At 27.3% G+C, this 25,751-nt stretch overlaps 2 protein-coding genes across 5 annotated transcripts; both read right to left on the bottom strand.

The window, feature by feature from the left end:
* Positions 1–1,138: 1,138 nt before the first annotated feature.
* Mlh1 (DNA mismatch repair ATPase Mlh1) lies at positions 1,139–25,691 on the bottom strand. 4 transcript variants are annotated; one of them, XM_043044598.3, is made up of 17 exons: positions 25,552–25,691; positions 22,629–22,760; positions 19,280–19,370; positions 16,507–16,679; positions 15,952–16,024; positions 15,643–15,777; positions 15,475–15,563; positions 15,129–15,241; positions 14,562–14,655; positions 14,029–14,182; positions 11,620–11,825; positions 10,951–11,036; positions 8,849–8,957; positions 8,696–8,759; positions 5,294–5,458; positions 2,918–3,121; positions 1,139–1,396 (listed from the first exon to the last, which is right to left on the bottom strand). In XM_043044598.3, the coding sequence occupies exons 2-17, from the start codon at positions 22,739–22,741 to the stop codon at positions 1,238–1,240; spliced, it is 2,028 nt and encodes a 675-aa protein (XP_042900532.1). In that variant the 5' UTR covers positions 22,742–22,760; positions 25,552–25,691; the 3' UTR covers positions 1,139–1,237. The 4 variants fall into 4 exon arrangements, with proteins under 4 accessions (XP_042900532.1, XP_042900534.1, XP_042900533.1 ...); XM_043044600.3 differs by having other exon boundaries at positions 25,453–25,586; XM_043044599.2 differs by having other exon boundaries at positions 25,540–25,586.
* Positions 23,705–24,757, bottom strand: LOC122269805 (uncharacterized). Its single transcript, XM_043044623.1, has one exon. The coding sequence runs from the start codon at positions 24,755–24,757 to the stop codon at positions 23,705–23,707; it is 1,053 nt and encodes a 350-aa protein (XP_042900557.1).
* Positions 25,692–25,751: the final 60 nt, after the last annotated feature.

The following is a 25,751-nucleotide window of genomic DNA, read 5'->3' as shown; positions in this document are numbered from 1 at the left end:
CTAGAAAAAGCTGTTTCGTTAATCATTTTGAGTTGTTTGCTGCCATGTGGATCTATATTTAAAGATACATTGATCCACTTTTAATTTAAAACACAATAAAATGATCATTCATAGTTGTATTAAAAATTTCAGCAAAAATCTATTTCCCTCTTCTTATGTAATAATAATTTATCTTTTTAAATATGGTATATAAATACTGTTATAGAATTTATTGTTAACATTAATAATCTTCTTAAAACTAAATAAATCTAGCACATTTAGTTGTGCTTATCTCTGCCAATATTGGATTTGTGAGAAAAAGTGTGAACAGACTCATTATGCTAGAAAATTTTATTAATGAAATAATTACCTAAATTTTAACTCTATAAATTTTGGCTATTTATGTTTTAAAACATGTATAGACACTTTTTGGAGAATACCATCCTTAAATATTTTTTATGAGTTCCTATCAATTCATAATGCTATTCACCAAAATATGTATCTATAAAATATTTCTGAAGCAACTGACCTCAAACACATTTTTTATAATACAAATGATTACTTTAAATTAAAAAAATTTAAAATTTTTTTGCGTAATCACACATAAAAAAACTACTAAATAAAGTTGCACTTAAACGTTTTCTTACCAATGAAATGAAATTGAAGTATTTTTTAAGACTTTTTTGCTCAAAAAATATATTACTTTAACCCACTATCAAATTTTATACCTGCAGAGCAAATCATTATATCCTCATTTTATTAGAAAGGAATGATACATAGAAGCGAAAACTCAATTTAAACTTGTTTAAAGTTTAGGGGGTTAGTTGTTTAACTATAATAAATACTGAGTATATAATTTATTTTAAGGTAAGATTATATACTAATATTGATAACAAAATTATGGACTTAATGTGTATATTATTTAACAATCTGTGATGTTAATGTATGCATTTTCCTATTCTTACTGTGCCTTTACAATAATTGTTGCCTTCTTGTAATTTCATATTACCAGCATTTGTTAAAAGAAATCTAATTTTGTTTCACTTGCACTATTTGATTTTTCAATGATTTTCTGATCTCAGTTTGCTACACAAGCTTATTCTTATTTTTGGAGCTAAACTAATTTTGCAATCATAAAAATAAAACAAAAACTATGAACTGGTGTTTTTGTATAAGTTTATTTACATTATTTACACTTTCATTACCAGGAATAGTTTCTGTTTAAGATTATTTACACTTTCATTACTAAGAATCGTTTTCAGCACCTTTCAAAGACCTTATATAAATCAGGTAGATTGGCAATTTGTAAGATCGAAGTATCAGTAGAAAACTTATTTGGTGGTCGAAGTTGGGATTTAACATTTGCATAAATTACATGTTCAACAGTCCATTTTGTTAATGATCTGTCGGAAGACTCCTAAAATAAACCAAAAATTTTTTTTATTCAATTATTTAAAACAAAAAAGAAAAAGCATTTAGTCGTCTTTTTAAAATAAAATAAAATTTATTGTTTGTACAACACTTTATTTTTATAAATGTTAACGAAAAATGAAAGTTAGGAATATTTTTGCAGAAAAAAAAAAGAAAAGATAATAATTTTTTTTTATTGAAATATTATTCACTACTTTAAAATTAAAAGAGTACTTCAAATGAATATTTATCAAAATAAATTTTATTATTAAATATTAATACATTTGTTACATCATATTTATTAAATTTGAATTATTACCGAGAAAAGAGAATACAAAAGAAGTATTGAAAAGAGTATTGGAATTTTGGTATCTCATGAGAAGTTGTGTTTAAAGTTTACCTTTGCTTTAAATTCCTGCCAAAACTATATATTTTTTTTAAACAAAAGTTAAATGTTTTACAAATTGTTTAAATAGTAAAAAAAAATTTTTTTAAACAAAATTTATTGATTCCATTTGATGTGTGTAGCCTCCTATTATTTCAATAAATTTTACTTTTTAATCAATACCTTCAAATAATTGGAAAGAATTTTCTGATTTTAAAACTCAAAAAATCCAAACATAACATAAGTTATAAATTAAAATAAAAACTGCTTAATCTGATCTGCCCATATTTGATACATGATGAGCACAAATAAGTTTTAAAAAGTTAGCAACTTTAATTTTACTGTAAATGCATTTGTAACCAAAACATTTTTTGCGAGAATATATTGTGTTACTGAGATTTAAATCATTTGAAGGCTTGGACTAGAATCAAGTGAAAAAGGTAAAAGATTCCTATTTTTACTTGGTATATTACCAGTTATTCTAAATAAATTAAAGCTCTACCTAAGATTAAACTTTTTCTAAGGAAAAGATCTGTTTTGAAAATATATAACTGTTTTCAGATAGATACATAAATCCATGTGGAAAATATGTATTGAAACAAAATTCAAAAATACTTTTTTTGAATCCCATAGAGCTATAACACATATAAAGTTAACAGATAATTTTAAAGTAAAATTTTACAATAAATCACTTTACTTAGGTACTTTATATAAATTTAGCTTAATTATAAACAAAATAAGTTACACAACTGAATATCATTCGTACCAACAATATTTCAAATTTGCAAAATTGCTATTTTCTGTTCTTTTATTTATTTTGTTTTTTTTAATGAATATCTGAGTCAGCCAAACAAATACCACCCTATATTTCTTCATTTAAACATCTAATATTATTTTCATGAAAAATATTTCAACATTTATGGTTTCCAATAAAACTACAAAACTAACCTATCTTTTTAATAATACAGGGTTACAAATTATTCATAATAGCCCTAGAGATATATATCTCTCTTATTTTTAATAATTTAATTTGGCGTTTATTGCTTTTTTTGAATAACTTGATAAGAAATTGAATTAAAATTGTATGAAATCAAAGGTTAAAAGTAAATAAATAAACAATATAGTGGAAAATTTTATATTTACCTCGCTATTAGCTGATTTCTCTAAAAACATACGTTCATTAGGTACTGCAAAGAAAGAAGCCATTTCACGACAGAATGAATTGAAACATTCTTTTTCTGAAGACCAATCTACATCAGAGGCTAATCGAAGAATCAAATTTGGCAAATTCATCATTAGTGGATCATAGTTATCCAAAAGTAAAGGCAAGGTCAATAAATTCCCCTCCTGTAGGATCAAATTAAATAAGCCATTCATTTAAAACAAATTAGTAACATAAATTATCTGCTAACAGTACAGGATGATCAATAAATTCTCGTTTAATAGAAAACTGTTGAACTTACCAGACTGTTGAGTTCGTTGAACTGTCAAAAAAAATATGGCAGGCACCCTATCCCATGAATGCAACAGTTCAGAAACATTTTGATAAGCCATTCAAAAACTGTCAAATTTTATTTTTCTCTTCAATAGAGATAACCCAAAAAACCAGGGCGCAGGATTTCCTTTAGCAATTGACGATAAAATACTTAAGGCTAATGAGTAAGTTTCAGTGTTTTAAGTTGAGGTTTGTTTGGTTAGATCGTTGTGTCTCAATTCAGCAACATGTAGAAGTGTTTTGAAATCAAACGATGCAATTTCATTCTTTTTTTTACAACAAAAAAGGCTGAGTCACCCACTTTCCACCCATAAAACTATTTCTGCTGGAAACCTTATTTTGATATAATATTACATGGTTCGTAGCATTTTTAAAAAGTACTTAAAGGTGCTTATTTTAAATTTTTGTTTTTAAAAGCCCTTTAATGTGCTTTTTTTGTTGGGTGTTTTTAAAAAGTGCTCAATTTTCCCTTTTCGAAAATAAGAATTTTTTTTTACTATGTCGATTTTCGCCACATATTATACAAAAGCATGCTTTTCACATTGTTCAAAGTTTTCACAATTCATTCAACCACAATTTATTTCGGTGTACCGTCGGTCCATAGCGTATGAAAGCGTCAATCATTTTGCATGTTTGATGAAATACTTGCGAGTCTGCATGTGCAGATACTGAGCTGGGTTTGGTGAGATTATTGCACTCTCATGTGCAACTGCTGCATTTTGCTAGATATTCTCTATTTCAGGCTTCATTTTTCACCCTCTGATATCGAATCGAAAAATCTCTCGATCATTTTATAATGGCTAATATGATAAAGAAAAGAGTTTTTTTGTCAGAAACTAGTTATTTCATCATGATCATATAAAGTCTGAAAATTATTTTGCCTTCTGTTAAAGTATATAGTGCTTAAAAATATTTTTTGATTGCTTAAAAAGTACTAATTTTTTGTTGAAAGATTTGTATTATTATTATTGCAATAAATGCTTGTTTTTTTAAGTTTTGCATTATTTTATGGTTTCTGTCACCAAAGTGTTTTTAATACTTTATCTACTAACATTTTTAAAAATTGTTTTTATTTTCATGAAGTGCAAGCAAAAGTTCCAGTTTGGCTAGAATATTTAAAAATGCACATTTCCTGCCTAACATTAAACAGTTGCTTTTGATTTATATGTAAAGAGAGCATGATTTACTTACTTACCATCTTTGGGCACATAAAACCTCGATATCATGTCACTCAACCCTATCACATCCTGGGCAATAGATTTAGCTTCTTTCCAACCTGATATAATCATGCATTGAAAAGTAAGTCCGGGTCCCTTTTAAATCTTTTTATCTGGTACCTATGTAAATGTAAAATTTTTTGCTTGGGTCACTGATTTACGACTTCTTCCTCTATTCTTTTGATTTAGCTTCTTTTAAACAATTTTTAATTGTAAGGCCAGAAATTTTAATAAATATAGCTTGAGTATTTATTTCAAAAGTTTCCAGATTTTGTTTTTCTAATGCCATTTTTTATGCCATAAAACACTGCTACTGTAGCTATACCTTTGTAAATCTCTTTGTTTTTATTTCAATATTTGGTGCTCTCCCAAATGTATGTAGTCCTATAAAAACGATAGAGTATTTTATAATATTACAAGTGTTTATACAGCATTTGAATGGGTACAGCATTTGGTGTTACAGCATTTGAATGGGTGTTACAGCATTTGAATGGGTAATGAGTGGCCCCCAAATTTGAAAGAAAAAATAATTGAAAAAGAAAATCAACTCAACTTGGGCTTGAAATTTTCAAAATGTTGCTCACTTTGTTAAATGTATTTTTTTTTATATATACTTATGGCAGGTACTAATATTTCAAAATTAAAAATCTTGACTGACAGTTTAGGTTTCTTATTAAAGTGAGAATTTTCACATACTATTTAATAGCTGAGCCTCAAAATATATAATTAATACAAATTTGATGGATTGTAAGTAAACATCAATTATTACAAATATGAATAAAAAATTTAAATATAATTTGTAATTACCTCATCAATTTCGATAGAGAAATATTCATCCAACATGGGTGCCTTTGACTTCAAGAGATTCACAACATATTTAGCCAAATCCTCTTTAGGTCCATCTGCCACTGTCCACCCATTCTCTTCGTTGTCCAAAGCCAACATAGCTAACTCAGAAATCGGTGCTGGATTCTGAAAATATTTATTACCATACATTATTATTATATTTATTATTTTTTAAATAAGTGTACCTACATACTTATTTTTAAAAAAAATTATTTATTCTTTTACAAAAACTACCCACTTCTGCTACATAAAACTACAGAACTATAACAATCTCTTTAAAAACCATCATTGTTAAGACAGCCAATCTATATAGAATTTGATTCTACCAATGTTCAACCTTAGCCTTGTAATTTTAAATCCAAACAAAAGAAAAGAGATTTCCTCGTTTTAGCATTGTAGCAAGAACTTGCCTTCCCAGAGGAATTTTTTACTGAAAGTAACAAGTATTTGTATTTCATAAAGAGAAAAACCTCCCATGGTTCGCTCCACAGCAAGAAGATACTCATAATCCATGACACTAGGGATATTTCATGTTATAATTGTGGTCAAAATTGACCAGTTAATTTCAATATTCGAACCTGGGTCATCTTGTTTGGAGGTGAAGTATTTATACTCTGACCCATTTCATAATAACCTATTTAAGAGGTATATCTCCTCAAGGGTTTGTGGTGGCTAGAATACCAGTGTTGTCAACGTTCATCTACTAAAAGGAACCCCAAGATAAAATCGATCTAGCACGTCTTAGATACTAGTGAATTGGAATAGTAATATTATAGTGTTAAATACATAATATTAACTGTAGGGTGTCTACCACTACAATTAATCAATTCCAATTTGCAAGTAAATATGACATGTTACAATTCTATCCCGGGGTACCTTTTCATAGGTTTGCATAGGCAATAGCATACTCCCCCCACATTGATGACCTTCAGATTTGATATGATCATCCATATTTTAAGAGTAACGCCTGTTTTGATTTAAACACGCCTACTTCAGTGGATGGCACACATTGAACAGTTGACTTGCTATCTGTGACTGCGACACGTTCCTTGCCCTGTTGATATTCAGTCTCGATCACATACCACTGGAGCTTATACACACTCGACTGCTAATAGCAAAATCAGGAGCGACCATGTACACAGCCATGAACTAAATACAGCTCTGACGACCAGCACTCAAAATCCGGGGAACTTAATACAGCTCTCCCGATCTTTTGCAAATCGGCAATGAATCAACTAGTAATATCCATTCATAAAATTTTATTTCAGATAAAATTGTGGTGGGGCAGTAATGTAGTGTAAATATCACTGGAATATTACAATTCACTAGTGTTGTTTAATCCTACAGTTCACAGATGGCACTTTGCACATCCCAATTTAATTGTTCATTGAGCTTCAGAAAATAAATAGTGTACGTGTATCGATTAATGTGTGTGGAGTGTTTCAATGTTTTCGAGATATAATTCTTTCTAAGTTCATCTCCGATTCCAGTAAAATGTGGCAAGTTCTAACTGATTTGGGAGATGTCTAAATGTTTCACCCTTAATTTATTAGTTCCAAGTCCACACAACAACTGAGTGAGGTAAAATTATGAAACATTCTTTTTCCCGCTATTTGGTATATCGAGCATATAAGACAGAATAACTCGGTTCTATCTTGGGTTACCTTTTGATAGATGAAGGTTGACAACATCAATATTCTAGCCCCCACAGGGTTCCATTTTCTCAAAAATATATCTTGAATAATTTTATATCAAATATTCATATTGCCACATTACTATCTTAGGTGCAACCTACAGTTTTAAAATGCAATATTTGATATTTCATGTTAATTAATAATTAATTAATGCTAATTCTTAAACCATTAATTTTTTCCATTTTACAGTTCTTTGAACTCCTAAATATGTAGAAAAATGGGTATTAAAATTTTTTTGATTAAATCACATCTAAAAGTACTTTTATTAAAAAAAAATTCTTGACACAATTTTTTTTATGAAGTTCAATCTGCCCATTTTTCTTATCACTTGAATACAGTGTGTATATATAAATAAAAAACTGTAGTTAAATCAGTAAATTTTGATATATATATATATATATATATATATATATATATATATTAATATATTTGTATAATAGTGTATTAATATATACACTATTGTATTAATATATTTTGCTTCGGCTTTATTGATACAATATCGGAAAGCACTCTGTTTTGCGGATATAATTGTGTGGGCTGAAGAAAAGATTATATCTTTTTTTCCGGTTTTTTAAATAAAATTTCATCCTTTTTTTTTAAACTGTTGTTTGTTATTTTTTTACTTATTATTTTCCCCCCTTTTTTTCATATGTCTATTATTTTTCTTTATTTTATTCTTCATTTTGAACTTATTTATATATATGTATATATATATATTCAAAATTTCAGACATTTAAAAATGAAATAAGTGTTAAATTTAATTCGCTTTAAGATAGGAACAATCACAGGAAAATAGAATAAGCTTATGTATAGTTAAAAGTAGCACCTTTACTTTTTGAAGATACAAACATCCAGATGACGAAATAAAATGATTTTTTGTAAATAAAAAAAGGTCCCTTTTAATTACACTTTTTCAAGACACAAATAATTAAATATGGAATATGGAAATAGTTATGGTCTTTTACATAGATACTAACAGCACCTTTTCAATAGCACTTTTTGAAGATTAAAATAATTAAATAGTGAAATACGATTATTTTTTTTAGAGATACAAGCAACACTATTTCTAAATGCTTCGACCATGATTATTTAAAATGCATAACTTTCAATAATAAACTTTCCCACGGCAGTTACAATGAGAAAAAAATTTTGCAATACAGCTGGTTGTAACAGAGTTTCCACTCAATTTGAGAAGGAAAAAAATTTCTTGACTTTTCCAAGTAAATTTCAAAGAAAATTGAGACCATATTTTTATCAGAAAACTTTGATTCTTTTATTTGTAATGTGAAATATTAGATTTTCTATACAAAAAAATATTATTAAATGAGGAAGGGAACATTTCAGTTTGACTAAAATATGAAAGCTTTGTAACAAATAATTGAAATAGATGTTAGAATTATTTAACTCGAATCTCAATAACTAATTACTGTTACTGACAACTTTAAGATTGGTTATTTTTCAGGTATGATATAGGAATATTCCAGGTTTAGTAAAAAAATTGCAATTTTCCCTGATATTTCGTGTTAAAATAAAATTCCCTGACAATTTCAGGTTCTTCCTGACCCATGGGAACCCTGTTGTAACACATAAATTTCTGGTTGTAATGTATAAATATATGGTCCATTTTAGAAAACTTGCAAAAAGGTTTAAGGACATATAAACTACTTACAGAAAGACGAAGTGCACCGAAATTTCCAAAATCTTTCAGCATAATTTGATAAAAAAGTTCTTTGCTGGAAAAAAAATTTGTGAAAGGAATTTAGCCACACTAATTTAGAATTTTCAATTCCAATTGAAAAACAACATTTCAAATAAGTATTACCTTATTTCATGAGTATTTGCCAGATAAAGCTTAGTGTTGTGTTGAAATAAAGCATACTTTTGATCAACACAACCTACAAATGTCAGATTCTGCAGAATTTCATGCAAACCTGTAAGTTTTAAAGCCTCTTTTTAAATGCTAGAAACAAAGATGTAACAAAATTCTAGATAATTAAGATAATTCTAGACATAAGATATATTTAAAAATAACAATCTTTTTTTTTCTATATTAGGGAATTTATTTCATATGGTTAAGAATAAAAGATGATAGTTATATAATTAAATTAAGACTGTAAAATCATTAAATAAGTTGTTAAAATCTTTGAGTAGCAAAACGCAACTGTTGGAAGAAAATAAACAGAGAGAGTTTTAAAAACATTTTTGAGCATAACTACTGATGAATATACAGGGACAATGTAATAATAAAAAATAAAAAAATTCTTTTCATTTCTGGAAATATACAGTCAAACTTGGATAATTCAAGGTTGAAAGAACCAGAGAAATAATTCAAAATATGCAAAAATATAAATTACATAAATTGTCTCAAACAGAAAAGATAAACAAAATTGGTTAGTTATTGCCCTTTTTTCATTAAATCAAAAATTTTTCACTAGCTTAATTAATTCATTGTTTTGAAATAAAAAATCAAATATTTTTCATTGTTTTATTAAAAGCAGCATATGATTCCAACCTATCAAATACAAAAATTATAACTCAGGGGTGACAGGATTTGGCTGACAAATCAATGGTAAATGCAGCAGAGGATTCTTTCAGGGACAATTTTTTACTGTAATCATATGAAAACTTCTTATTACACAACCTAAAATGCAAACTTTTCTATGATTTTTTAATGTTATTTCTAAATAAAATTCTAGGGTCCGAGCAAATAATTTAAATAACAATTTCAAACATTACTAATATTCAGCTTCATTTATATTTATAGTTTTTTTTTTCTTCTTCAAGAATGTTTTTCTTTAACTGCTCTAATCTTTTCACCTGTTTTAGTGTGCTTATTGAAGCAGAATAAATCTTTAGCTATCAAAAAAACAGTAAAAAGAAATTAAAAATAAAAATAAATAAAAAAAAAAATATTTTATTACTTATACCTTTCTTTTATCAGATAGCAAGCATTAAGATTTTTTTTTTTTTTTGCCTTGTAAAAGAAAAAGTGATTGGTTTATCTCAATTGTTAAAAAGTGTCCAGAAAATAGACCTTTCTGGTAAACAAATGTTCAATCGGATATGGGATATTGTACTGTAGTTATGGTTAGCAATATAGTTTCTTATGAAAACATTTTATAATTATCTTTAATTCTCCAAAGTTTTTAGTCAATTTTTAATAAATTCGTTGGGATCTTATTTAATAGTTGAAAGATCATAGTAAATTGTAAAAAATTATAATAATTGATAACTTAAATAATTGATAACTTACGACTAACTGGTTATTGATAACTTTAATAATTGATAACTTAAGAAAGTATTAGAAATATGACTAAAAATTTACATTACAAACGATATTAATAAAAAAATGGACTTAAAATAAGAACTTTCAAGTTAGAATGTCTAAATGTAATCTAAAATTCCTAAGTTTGAATTTAACCAAAAAACAAAGCCTGATATTTTTGAGGATTCAATGTTTCTTAAAATATAATAGTCCAATAAGCAAAATTTACTGAAACATAATTGTTAAGCAGTGTTGTATAAAAACCAGTCACTAAAAATAAAAAAGCTCAAAATTCAGTATAAATACAGTACAGAACCCGTTATCCGGAAATCAGAAAACCGGAAAACCAAAAAACCGGAACAAAATTCGATAAATTTTCCCGCAATTTTTAAAAAAAAATTTTTTTTTCCGTATAAGATTTTAGGATTTTTCCTTCTTTTACCTTACCATCATTTCAAAAATAATCATTAGTGTAGTACCTCATCGTTTTTTCTTATTTTTAAGATTATTTCCAATTTTTTTTTTTTTTAGTTGGGTTTAACACTAAAAAAACGGCTTTTTGTAGCGATTCAGAAAACCGGAAAAATCAGTTATCCGGAACAGCGATAGTCCCGATCGTTCCGGATAATCGGTTCTCTACTGTACTATATAAAAATTACCTGCATGGCAGTTTTTTTCTATTTCCTCCCGAAGTTCTAATACACTCGTTAATTGTATTTCAACTCTTTGTGGAACTTCATCACAACTATAACAAATAATTTTGTATTGAAAAATGAGATACTCTCCCAAGTAAGCACATATAATAACCTACAATAATGGAAGAGCCACTTTTAGTTTTGACATATTTTAAAATATCTTAATACTGAAGAGAATTTTTTATAACTTTACTAGTGGTTAGGTCCAAGCGATTTCTCACATTTATCAATAAGGTTTAAAGCGTTTAGAAGTTTGAGAGATCGGCAATAAACAAGCAGGAAAACAAGTCTCTTTCTTTAAACACCCTCTGCCAGAAAATATAGCAATAACTACATAAAATTTGGTAAGCCTAGCTTTAATGTTCATAGAAACACAAATATAATTTATTTTAAAAACTAATATATTTTTTTAAATTTTCTTACTACAATAAGAAAAATACTTCATAAAATCAAATAACATTTTTGAAGCAATTTATAATTAATAACAAAAATATTTGCGAAATTCAAAAAAAAAAAATTTATTAAAAATTTTGCAAAATATGACCATTTAAAATAATCTTTCCATGCTGTGCATGTGCATAAAATTATTAACACATAATTAATAAATATTACATAGAAATTTGTATAATTTACTTCTTTTTATCATTTCCTTTTTCTTCATTTGATGGGTTTGTAATTTCAGAAGGAGGTGTACAAAAAAATGCCTCCAACTTCCTTTCTTTAGAGTCAGTTCTGACAAGTTGGTGGTCATAAATTTTTTTGTCTTTTGAAGAATCATGACATGTTGTAGGTTCCTTTGACTGGTCATCAACAGTGACAGGTGCTCCAGGTAGTAATGTCTATACAATAAAAAATCATTATAAAATTAACTATATCAGTCTTTGGATACCAAAAAATATATATATAATTAAGATATCCAACAGGGTTCACGTACAAGTTTTTCCAAAAACAGCCTTAATTAAAATTAAAATTTTATTTTTGGTAAGCAGTGGTTTTAAAAATTTAGATCTAAAGTAAACTTTAAAATTTGTAAAAATATTTTTTAAAAATCAAATCAAATTTCAGCATAAAAATTCAGCAAATTTTTTACGTCACGCTAACAGCTCTACAACAAATTGTAACACATAAATATCAAGATAATTTTTTTTCTATATCAATAATATGGTTACCTGGGTTTTGAATTAAAATATATAAATAGTATCAAAAATATACAATGAAATAGAGTGAAATATATTGTTACAAAAAATACAATTGAATAACATTCTTGGTTAAAGCATGAGAAAAACAATCAATTCACACTTAGACTTTAGCTTTTAGTTCAAAACATAGCTAATATTACACAAAACCTACATACAAAGCTTCATAGAATAATAATTTTTTTTTTGTAATGTGTGTTGGCGTAAAAAAATTATCTCAAAATCAACGTTTTTTTATAAAATTTGTGTAATTGCCAAAAAATAATAGAGCATCTTATATGAATAAAATAATTAGAAACCACAATACTCATTTTTGTGGAGTACTTATTCAAAGATTTATTACTTTTATGGTTCATATTTTTTTCTGGTGGCATTTTAATTATGTATCCACACTGTCGTTTCCAGTTAACAAAATTGAAGATTTTCCCTCAGTCATATGCTTAAGTGTTACACGTAATTATTTCAACTTGCACGATGAGGATACACTAATGTTATATTGTCCAAATATTATTATTAAAAAAATACTAAATTTATAACTAGCTTTGGTGAGTATTTTTTTAAAGATCTAGAGATGATTCTTTTAAAATATATTGTATCAAGTAATTAAAAAACACACACACACACAATATTTACAATACCCAGAGAGTTAGATTAGCAATGCATAAAAGTTTTAAAAAATTAATAACAATGGAACAGACTTCATATTTTGATGTACAATCCACTCTTAGCCATGCTTTTCAAATACTTTTATCCAATCTTTTAATACATTTTCAGAGTCATGTTTTCCTCACAAAAGTATTAATAAATGTAGATTTCAGTTTTTGCAATGCTGCTTTTAACAATATATTTCAGAGCATCTTTAGATAAATTTCTACTTCATAGGTTGACAATACAGTCTCATGAGACTTGATTTAGTTTTTTACTGCTGAGTACAAATAACACAGAAATTAAAGAAAATTTTAAAATGTTACCTTAGAAAGGAAAACTAAAAATTTTAGAATAATCAGAATGTCATAGATACCATTACTGTCAATAAAGATGGCACAATTCAAATATATTAAAAAACAATTTTAATGGTGCTATTACATAGAAATATACAAGCATAGAACTACTAAAAAAAGAAAATAGTACACAAACAAAATAAAAATATGCTTTTAATTTTCCAATCAAAATTATATATTTGCAAATGGCGATTATATATTATTTCGTGGCTCTTCAATGGTCAGAATTTTTTTAAATAAAAGAATTACTAATTTTTTTTTACAGGAATATTTTGTAAATAAGAATTATAGTAAAAAATTAAAAGTGAAAATTTTATAGAGAGGACCCTAATGTTTCTAACAAATTCTAGATCTTTGAGTTGGAAAAACAGAAAAAAAAAGATTTCAAAATAATAACAATAAAAAAAAATACTCCAAGAACAGCTAAATGTATTCTGAGTCTTAAGAAAGTTTTTTCTTTTATTAATTAAAATAAAGAATTTCTACTTCAGTATTAATTATATACCAACTGCATCTGCAATCTTAAATTTTAATAATCAGAAAATATATTTATAAGCAAAAGTTTAAATTATGCTTTTTATAACCATTAAACTAAATACATTCTCATACAGCAGAAATTTACAGATGAAAAATAAATTAACGAAAGCCTCTAGATATGCAAAGTTGAAGAAAAAACTAAGTTTTATTAACAATAAATGCTGAAAATCATAAATAACTGAACAAAAACAAAATATAATAATTTGAAAACAAAATGTAACTGATATTTTAGATAGATTAAGATGAAATAAAGAAATTAAATTAAACAAGCTATTTTCAAAAAAGAATAAAACATTATTATTCATTACCTGAGTTAAAAAAGCTCGAGAAGTATTAGAACCCAGTAATTTTGAATCAACTGCTTGTTGTAGTTTTTCAAATATTTCAGATTCATTTAGAAACTTAACTTCATGTTTTGTAGGGTGGACGTTTACATCAACATTTTGAGGTGCAATTTCTAAACTAAAATTATATGACATGTAACTGAAACAATTATTTAGAAAAAATGTATCATAAATAATAAAAGCCTTCCTTTATTACTAATGAGAAAAAATGATTTAATAGAGCCTTTGCTTTTACGTGAAGAGCATTATTAAAAAACTTAGTCTTACTACTAAATATTTTACAGTTTATTTAAAAAATATATGCAAGGCAAATTATGAAGCGAGTTATATTAATTGACATCATTTTAAGAATTAAACTATAAAATAGAATTTAAAAAATTTGAGAAAAAGTAATTGAAAAAAGCATTTAATTCAAATAATAAAGTAAAAATGGTTTAATAAGCATTCTGTGAAATATACACTTTAAAAACAATTATTTATTTACTTATGTAACAAACCTTAAGTATAGAAAAGGATGCATATGTTTAGGCAAATATGCAGCATATACAGATTCAATAGCTTTTCGCATTGGTGAACTGTCAACTAATCGATCTAGAAAAAAGAAACAATGATTAATAGTAACACATTGATATTATATTTAGGTACTCATACATTTATTTAGGTATCAAAATAAAACTATGACAGCTAGGAGCATTAAATATACATAAAGTTATATTGGATGAGCTAAACTATTTTGTTATGAAAATAGTCAAACTATCTCTAAATTAAAATTGCACAAAAAAATTCATTAAGAAAATTCATTAAATACACAATATAAATAAAACTAAAGTAAAAACCTCTAAATAAAATAACAGCAACTTAAAAATGATATAACTACACACAATTAGTAATGAAATATATAAAAAATAAGATTCGATGTTTAGGAGACAAAAAAAATATTTTTTGCAAGTTTTTTTCAAAATTACCTTGATTAATCAAAACTGAAATATATGCATTGAACTGAATGAAGTTTGGCAGTAATCTGAAACAAATTGCCTAAGAAAAAAATATGCATAAAAACTTACGATTTATAAATAGAAGAAAAGAGCATTTCTTTACAGAATAGTTTGCATTTGATATTAAACCTTTAGCTTTAAACTTCAATCTTGAATCTTCTATTTCTAAGTCAAGAAGTTCACTAAAAGATGAAAACCAATAATTAACATACACAAAAATTCTACCTTTCATCTTTACATACAATAATAAGTTATTAAATTAGAGTAGCCTCTCGTCCATTCTGTACGGTGTACTGCATGAATTTTTATTATCTTCCTACTACTACAAAATTAATATTCATTTTATATAATGCAGACAAAATTTAAGTCTTTTTTCCTTAAGAGGACATATTAATAATAAAAAAAAAACATTTACCGTGCAACATTGGCACCAAATATTGTTCGAATATTGTCTCTCGCTGATGCATCTTTCAAAGTTTGAATATCACTGCCTCCTTCTCCTTGCTTCAAAATAATATAGAAATATTGTTAAAATATATATAATTGCTGTTAACCCATTTAACAAATCATTACTTGAAAATACCTTTTTTAAGGCAAATGCAATACCAGAATTATGTATGGCATAGCGCCCAACAACTTCTGCTATTTTTGCATACTCCTCAGAGCCATTTTTCAGAGCATTTTTTCTCACACTCATATTATAAAATAGATCTTCGACCTAGAAAGAAAAAACAATTAGTCTATAACTCAACATCAAATATAAAAAAATAAAAAGGAACAAGTCCATATAAATAAAGAGTAAAGTTTATCTTTCATAACTTAGAATTTTAAAAATTCTTTTTTTTAATACAAATAAAAACTCAAAAACTTTTTAGAAAAGAAAAATTCTTACTAAAATTTGAGTTCCCTTATTTCCAGCACAAGGTTTAGGTGCATGTAGAGGCTTGCCATCACGATATTGAACTCTAAATAATTATATATAATTGAAAGTAAAAAAGATTATTAAATAAAGAGTTGAACTTAAGATGTTAAGTTTTAACACAGGCTGATCAAATAATGACTAAAGTGGACGACAATTTTAAAAAAAGAAAGAAAATCACTTTAAAAAGTTTAAAACAAAAAGAGTTACTTACATTTTTTAAGATTTTAGATAAACATAAATTTTTTCATGCACAAAAAAATTTTAATTACTTTATTTACACTGAATTATTAAAATGTAAGCTTATGACAACTAAAATTTTAAATTCACAGAATGAATTTTTTTAAAATAGGAATTGAAATACTTAAACATTTAACCAGAAATATAATTACTAAAACAGGAAAAAATATATGCATTAAAATCTTAATAAATGTTATTCTAAAAATGTGCACTAAACAAGCAGGATAACTTGTATTAAAACACAAATGTAATGTAACATAAAATTTTCTTTAAAAAATGAGAACTAACTTATAAGCACATTTAGAATCTTCAGTTTTGGTTGTAATTGTTACATGAGCCACATGACTGATACTTGCTAGTGCCTCCCCTCGAAAGCCAAATGTTGCTATTGATGATAAATCTTCATATTTTTCAAGCTTACTAGTAGTGAATCTTTCACAAACTATATCCAAATCTTCCTTCTAAAAATTTAAGACACATACCAAGTTCAAGTAAGTATTATTCAATTTTATCCATCTAACAAATTTTTGGGAAATGAATGTATTTTAAAGCTTATAAGACTTAATTGAAATATTTTTTTGACATTTCAACACAGCAGAGCAAAAAGTTTTAATCGAATTTCAAATAATTTTTTATTAAAACTAATAATCAGAGAAGATAAATTTATTAGATAGTAGACAACAAAAACTAAAAACATCATGCTTGAAGCAAGAGGGGAAAAAAATATTGCAATAATCTAATTGTAACAAAGCAAAATTTATATTGACCTTTATTTGTAAGTAATATGTTTGATTCACAGAAGCAATTCATTTCAGTAATCATGTACTGATACTAAAAGTAAATAAAAATAAGTAGCATGATTAAAAAAAAAATCTAAACAAGATCTTAAAACGACTTATTAATTTAATGCTGAAAATTTGTGTTTCGATAGTTATAAATCAATAATACAAAAATTTTCATTTTGCATAATATATATATATATATATATATATATATATATATATATATTATGAAATGGAAGTAATTTGCAAACTTACTGTCAGTTTTGATTTTCCATCTTCTATTTAGAATGGCATTCCCCAAAAATTAAAGGGAAAGTAAAATTGCTCTTTAAATATTTTTCTTTCTTTCTTTCTTACTTTTCTATAACACAGTAACCCAAACAGTAATACTTTAACATATAATATGTTAAAGACTGAAACATATAATAGGTTGTGAAATTTTTTTATTTTTGTATTTCCAATGGCAGAAATTGACTAACTCTTAACAAGAAGAATATATGCAAATGAAATAGATAAGAGAAAAAAGTCAACGACTCATTAGCAGATGCCTAGCACCCCAATATCTTTTCACTTCGGAGTCTCCGTAGTCGAACATCCCATCAAGTGCTTCCTATTCATTACTTCGAATTTCCTACAAGTGGGCAAATCGGACCCGTAAAAATACCAATGTAGTGGAGGTGGTGCGCAAGACAGTCATGACCCACCGCAAGTCTAAATTCTGCCAGCCTTTTCACGGGGTCTGTCTGAAATGCCCCTGTCTAAAATGTTCCCCCAACTTTCCAGGGATATAGGGGGAAGAAAAGGACACTTTCCAATTTTTCCACATAAAATTTTTGATGTAGATTTTCATGGAATGGAAGGATCTATTGGAATTGACATTAAACATAAAATATGCAGGGGTAATTGGTGACACGAAGTGAAAAACTTTAAAAATTTTATGTGCAAAAACATAAATTTGTATACTATTCATATTTAATATAATTTTTGAACAAACATTTTTAATTATATTTCCTACCAATAAATAATGTCTCCCACTTTTATAATACCTAATTTAAGAGAAAACTTAGTTCTTACAAGAATCGCAATATTTGATTTTAAAACCATGAGAATATGAATCACAATAATCGATTTTAAGAACTCAAAAACACAAATCGCAGTGTTGTTTTTAAAAAATTCTCAGAATATTAATCGTGATATTTGATTAGAGAATGTGAAAATACAAATCGCAATATTGGATTTTTGAATGGCGAAAATACGAATCGTGATGCATGGTTTTTAGATCCCGTGAATATGAATATAGATACTGGATTTTAAACTCGCATGAATACGAATTGCGATATTGATTTAAAAGACCTGCAAATACAAATTGTGACATTGGATTTTTAAATTACGTGAATACCAATAACGATGTACAATTTTTAAATTGTGTGAATACGATTCACAATGAGTAACTTTTAAATCTAAATACAAAAATCGATGTTTGATATTGTGTGAATATGAATTGAGGTATGAACGGATTTTTATGTAGTTTTACAAATTAAGAACGATAAAAATCTGACAAATAAAAAAAATAGTAAAATCAAAATTGAGAAAGAGTCACGCGTATTAAAAATGCCTCATTAATGCAATTTAGTGAAGGTTTCGAAATGTAAATTGTAAAAATAATTTTTAGTTTAAACTTTAGATTGCAGTGAAAATTTAGTTGGGTTATAAGTTTTGATTCGCGGAATAATGCGAATCAATGGTCATGAGATATGCGAAATTCCGCAAAAACATCACATGCTCTGTTCCTATTTTCTAAACCTGGAGGGATGATATGAAAAACCCGGAATTCGGGGGTTCACCTGGAATACAATCACCCCCGATATAAGCTTAAAACATTAATGTTACTACCATAGTTTTATTGAACTCATATGTTTTTATTATCAAACTTTACAGTACTTGTGGATTTCTTAATGTTTGATTAAATACTATAAAATGCTTTTCACAAATTACTGCTGGAGGGTAACTATTTTTAAAACATAAATATAAAATATGCCAACAGAGCCCTCAAAGTATATTCCTGAATGTAACTATTATTTCCTATTTAGTTTCAATAACATTGTAAGAAATAGTGCATAAAAACTAATAGAGCAAGCTTCCCCTATTTTGGCCAGCCCTCCTAATAATTAATTATTATGCTTTAAAGCAGTTTAAACAACAAAATACTTTAACTAAAAGTATCATTTGTAGTCACAAATTTTACAAGAGATAGAAAATAATTAATTAAATATAATTACTTTTATTCCTGAACCATTGTCATGAATTTGTAGCATTTTAATTCCACCTCCTTTCACTGTAATTACAATACTGGTAGACTTTGCATCCAAGCTAAAAAGGGAAAAATTAATAAAAAATCCTTTTCTTTCATAAAATCATAAAATGCTTATTTGATGGACAATTTTTTATAAATTTTGACCCTCTTAAGCTTTCAGCTCTTTTAAATTTTAAAATTTGTACAATAATCATAATAATTCTCAAAATAAGGAAATTTATCACGAATTTGAAAGGCTGATTGCTATTTTTTCTTTCATTTCTACTAGTTTTATAAAAAACTAATTATCAACTACTTGTATGTACTTGTCTTAAGGAACTAATTTTAAAATTTTTCTATCTTTCTTTAATTAAAGACTTAGAAACATTTGTAGAAACAGTTCTCGTAGAAACGAGATGTCCACTTGAGTGGATTCCACTACATGTGAACATACACGGTAATGAAGTGGCGGACACATTAGTCAAAGAAAGTTGTGAGAGTTTTAACCACCAGCTTCTTGCTCACTTTTCAAGAAATATATACCAATATAAAATTAAGGCTTCATTGAGTATGCAGGGATGAGAGTAGACAGAAAGTAAAAAAGAGGAAATCCAAGAACATATATATGTAAACAAAAATTTGACAAAAAAAGTGTGATTTTTAAACTTGTGAACCATGTGATTATAAATCCCGATATGAGGCTTTTAAATCACGTGAATATGAAACTCTACATCGAATTTGAAAAATGTGAAAATACAAATCATGATGCGTAATTTTTAGATCCAGATGCATAGTTTTAAAATCGCGTGATATTACAACCGCAAAAACGAATCACGACATTGGATTTTAAGCTCGCATAGCTATATAGGGTTTTAAAAGCTCGTAAATACAAATCGCGACATTGGTTTTTTAAATCTCGTAAATAAGAATCGCAATATACAATATTTAAATGGCCTGAATAAGAATCGCAACGTTCAACTTTTAAATCAGGTAAATACGAAAATCGATGTTTGATAATAAAATAGCGATTTTAAAAATGCAAAAATACGAAACACGATATTAGATTTTTAAATCTCGTAAATACGAGTCATAATGTACGATATTTAAAAAGCGTAAATAAGAATTGCAATGCGCAACTTTTAAATCAGGTAAATATGAAAATCGATGATTGATATTAAAATAGCGTGAATAAAAATCGAGATATTTGCAGACTCTGGACTAGGGATTTCTAAAAGGCTTGTTTGAATTGTTTTTTGCTTACACAATAAATAAAAATTTACAAGATTAATTGAATGAGAAAATAAATATTTTCACCGCAAATCCACCTCTATTTTTTTCGCTTTTTTTTTTGTTTGCTTTCACTCCAGAATACAACAAGAAGCAGCGACGTCGTACAAGCTATCCCGCCGACGGATAAAAAACAAGGAAAATCTTATTTTCGGTGAGTGAAATCGGAGAAAATAGCTAATATAAGTAAACATACGGAAGGGTTAGAAGCTAGGACGTAGTTTGAATTTTCTGTTTTTCTTTGAAAATCGTAAATAAATATAATTATTTGACTTCAACTACTGAATTTAAAAAAAAAAAAAAAAAAAAACGGGATTTTTATAAATAAATTAATTTTAAAAAAAAAACGAAACTCTTAGAGAATCTGAGTTTTTGATAAAAAGGCTGAAATTCAAGAGACAAAAGCGAAAAAAATCTCATCCCTGTATAAAGGTCAACCAGTTTTATCCCAAGGAAATGATTTTTAGAGAAACTTCAGAGGGAGGAATGAGGGCTTCAATAATTTCGCTCCGCAGAAAATTTGGCGATATACAAATAAAATATACAAGAATTTCAATGCATAAATGTGACGACAAGAATTTCAATACATAAATGTGATCGATGATTTCTTGAAACTTCTGGACCGTGGATTTCCGGATCACAGTTAGCAAAAAATCCGGATTTTAAATTCTTCATAAAATATTTTAACTTGTGCAAAAAAAAATTTCAGCGGAAATTAGCGGGAAAAATGGAGAAATCTGAGAAAAAGCGGAAATCCACGAATCCGCGGAAGAATCTCATCCCTGAGTATGACACATACCACTTGTACAGAAGGACATACTCTGGCAAACTATTGAACAAATACAATAGGGGTATTCAGATGACTTTGGCCAGGTTTGTAAGTGGTCATGAAATGATGCTTTTTCGCTATTTTCATAAGTTTACAACAGTTATTCATGACTGTTAGGTTAAGTTTTATTTATCTTCAAAACTTCAATTTTAAGGAAAGCCACAGTTTTGAGAAAATGAAAACCGTTTGTGGCCTAATTTTTTTTATAATTTTAAAAAATACCCCAACGCTGAATTAGACGAGCTCATAAAAAATAACAAAAACTGAGAATACAGCAATGATTTTGATAATTTTCATCAAGGAAAATATCGTCAAACAGGCGAATTCATAAAAAGTTTAATAGCTTTTTATATAAATTTATTCGTATGTTCTAAAGCCTGGATGATTCTAACAATCTTAAGGAATATATTTGACAGATTTCAAGGATTAGCCACACACATTGTAGTACATTTAAAATCACATTTTAATGATTTACAACATGTGTCGAGCTAATATACTCTGTATGCTTGTACCCTTGTCAACAGCTTTTGTCTCAAACTGTGGGTAATCTTTGTGATTTGGAGACCTTTAAAAAAAACTTCAATTTTTGAATTTATTTCATCAATTAAATGAATTGGTAGACATTACAAACAAGTAACTAACAAACTGAAATAATTATTGATAGTGGTCACCAATATTTCCAAAACAACAAAAACCGTTTATTTCAGTTTAACTTCCTGAGACCAGAGAATTTTAATGATAGAACATGCTTTTTTTACTTATATCTAACTTAGAAGAAAACAAACTCATAAATAATGTAAAAAATATTCTAAAAAATTCAATGAATTAAATTTAATCATCATTTCTAATTATTGTATGAAAAAATGATAAATTTTAATTTTTTGCACATTATAACATACTTTTATAATGTATTGATTCGCATTTTTGTTATGACACAAAAATCTTCAAAACTCAAATAATAAGACACTTATTTGTCATGCAACCCCAAAAGGCACTTGAATCAAACTGTAATTCTTCTCATAATGTTTCATTGTAAATCAAAATTTCTACCAATTAGAGAGAAAATTCAATAATTTTTTCCAGAGACAATTTTTTTTCTCTTGTAAAGGTATACAAAAAGAAAAGAAAGCTAAAAAGAATAGATATTTTTTAAGGGATAAAATTATACTGAATGATGTCAATATAATGGCATTGAGTCTCACGAATTTAATAAACCTACCTATTTTCAATCATTTCTTTCAAAGCACTGGATGGCCTTTGCACAACTTCACCAGCTGCAATTCTATTGACAACTGTTTCATCCAGTCGTTTAATGATTCCAGAGGAAGCCATGATTGCAAAATACTGTGAACTAAAATAGAAATTTTTTAATAAATAATAATACATAAAAATTATATATAAGTTCAAAATGAAGAATTAAACAAAGAAAAATTTAAGACATATGAAAAAAGGGGGAAATAATAAGTAAAAATATAACAAACAACAGTTTAAAAAAAAGAAAGAAAAAAAGGGATGAAATTTTATTTAAAAAACCGGAAAAAAAGATATAATCTTTTTATCAGCCCACTTGATTATATCCGTAAAACAGAGTTCTTTCTAATATTGTATCAATAAAGCAATACAATATCAAAAAGCACTCTGTTTTACGGATATAATCGTGCGGGCTGATGAAAAGATTATATCTTTTTTTCCTGGTTTTTTAAATAAAATTTTATCCCTGCGGGACTTTATCTCTGATCACATTTATTATTCTACCAGAAAAAAAATATTTCCAAACAAAAGATTTCTAATATTTTTAAATAAAATATACAAGAATTTCAATGCATAAATGTGACGACAAGAATTTCAATACATAAATTTGATCGATGATTTCTTGAAACTTCTGGACCGTGGATTTCCGGATCACGGTTAGCAAAAAATCCGGATTTTTTCCGGTTTAAGCACAATCATCTCTGCATAGTTCACCAATCAAAATAGATACATTATTGCAACTTATATGGGAATCTTCATGCAACTTACAGAATGAGATCAGTTACCAGAATTATAATAGAATTTATGACATTGGTTTTAAAACATTCATATTCTGTAATTGATGTAAATCAAATATTTATTATAAATAATATCTTAAAGTATCTGTTAAAAAATATATATGCAATTAGAAAACTTGGTTGACATTTGTTTATTTTGTTATTGATGTAAATCAAATATTTATTATAAATAATATCTTAAAATATCTGTTCAAAAATATATATGCAATTAGAAAACTTAACATATTCAATTTAAACTTTTTAACGGTTATTCTTTTATATTATTCTCTTCTTCTTCTTGCTTGAGCTTGTCAGATATGTGGCACCTCTGCACATGTTGCATTTTGTACCATGCTCCAAGCCCAATTTTTCCTAGTTCCATTGTCTTGGGTTGCCTACCTTGTTTATAGTCTGACAGCCCCTTAATGGAATTAAGGTGAAGCTCTTTAGGATATGGATTGCCTAAGGTAGTGAGGCGCGTAAGGGCGAGGGCATCACATTCGTATAGGAAGTGATGTGCTGATTCTACCGCTTCACGGCATTTCCGACATATTGGTTCTTGTTCGAAAAGTCCCAATCTATGTAGATGTTTCCTGAAATGATAATGCCCAGTGATGAAGCCTACAATTGTTTGAATCTTCAATCTTTGGAGCCTAAGAATTTCAGAAGCAATTTTTGCAGAAGGCCTGCTGATCATGCTTTTAGCATGTTTTTGTCCAGGAGAATTGCGCCAAACTTTGTTCATCTCCTGTTTTTCCCATTTTAGAATGGCCTTCTTTGTAGTCTTCATATTGATTCCACAGAAGGGTTCCGTTCCTATTGGATTAAAAGAGGATCCCTGTTTCGTGAGTTCATCATCTCTTTCATTACCATCAATTCCCATATGCCCTGGTACCCAAATAAGAATGATTTTATTCCTTTTTGCCAGTTCTATTAGGAGATTCTTGCATTCCAGAACAATTTTTGATTTAACTTGAAATGAGTAAAGAGCCATCAAGGCTGCTTGACTGTCGCTGAAAATAAGAATCCGCTTATCATGGTAGCCTTTCTTAATATTTATCTGCAGACAGTTTACGATAGCAAGTACCTCCGCCTGAAAGACAGTAGCATACTCCCCAAGACCTTCAAAAAGGTTGAATCTTGGTGACAAGCCACAGACCCCCAGTCCTGAGAGGTTACCTTTCTTTGATCCATTGGTATACCAGATTAGATAATCATTTTTTGTATCGATCGTGTTGTTATCCCATTCTTCTCTGGTAGGAAAAACTACTTCAAATGGTCTTTCAAACATGTACTTTCTCTCCATGCAGTCAGAAGGCATAAGGAGAGTTGGATGGTGAATTTTCTTAGTAATACTGGTATGACCTCCAGAAGAGGGCTTGTCATACCATTACAATCCTATTAGTTATATTATTCTCTTACAATCCTATTAGTTTATAAACTTAGCACTTTTTCCGTATGGTTAATTCAAAAAGTAATTAAAGTTAGTTTTAATGTTACTATATTACCAATTCAGTGAAATCCTAATATAAAATTCGATAATCATAGATTTCCTGATAAAATTTCATTTTCGGCTAACTTATAAAGGATTTACAATAGCACTCCTACAGAAATTACTTATTTTAGCTGTCAACAAACAAGATACACTATAAAAGTTTTGATCTCATTTATAAATGATAAATTAAGTTCTTAATATTAACTTTCAGGTTTCCCTGCACTTTATTCTAATTATTTTACTACAATCTGAAGAACTATTTTGTGACAAACTTATGTTTTCAAATTAATAGTATTGCAGAACTATATTTTGATATACAATATTCATTTTTGATTTCAGTAAATTAAACCAATAAGACATTACGATATTTCATAAAAACGAATGAAATACGTAATATTTCCGTAAATCATTATAATGTCTATATCATTATAATTTAAAAAACAAGAAGGGAATTTTAAAAAAAAATCATGACCAATGTATATATCACTGATCAAGCATAAAGGTTAAAAAATATTTCCTACGAATGACATTAAATTTAAAGAACGAACTGCTTTAGATTGTAGAATGCGTGATACAACTTTAAAATTTAAATCAGCTTAGATAAATACTTATAAATTTACTTTTTCTTTTAACTTAGCATGAAAATGCCGCTGTCCCTTTGTTTATTTTGTTTTGTCGTCTGCTGCAGTGAATAAAAGTTTTAACTGTAAAAAAAATATTAATATATTAGTGAATTGCTTATACAAGCTATGGTTTTAAATTTTTCACTTTGAACAAGCAATACATTTGAATTTAAATGATAAAAATAATTCGATTCAGC

This window comes from Parasteatoda tepidariorum, chromosome 5 (assembly GCF_982258835.1).
Source record: "Parasteatoda tepidariorum strain Cologne lab strain chromosome 5, Ptep-v5.0, whole genome shotgun sequence".
NCBI lineage: Eukaryota > Metazoa > Arthropoda > Arachnida > Araneae > Theridiidae > Parasteatoda > Parasteatoda tepidariorum.
Note: the sequence above shows the minus strand (reverse complement) of the source record. Positions and strands in the feature narration are given on the sequence as shown.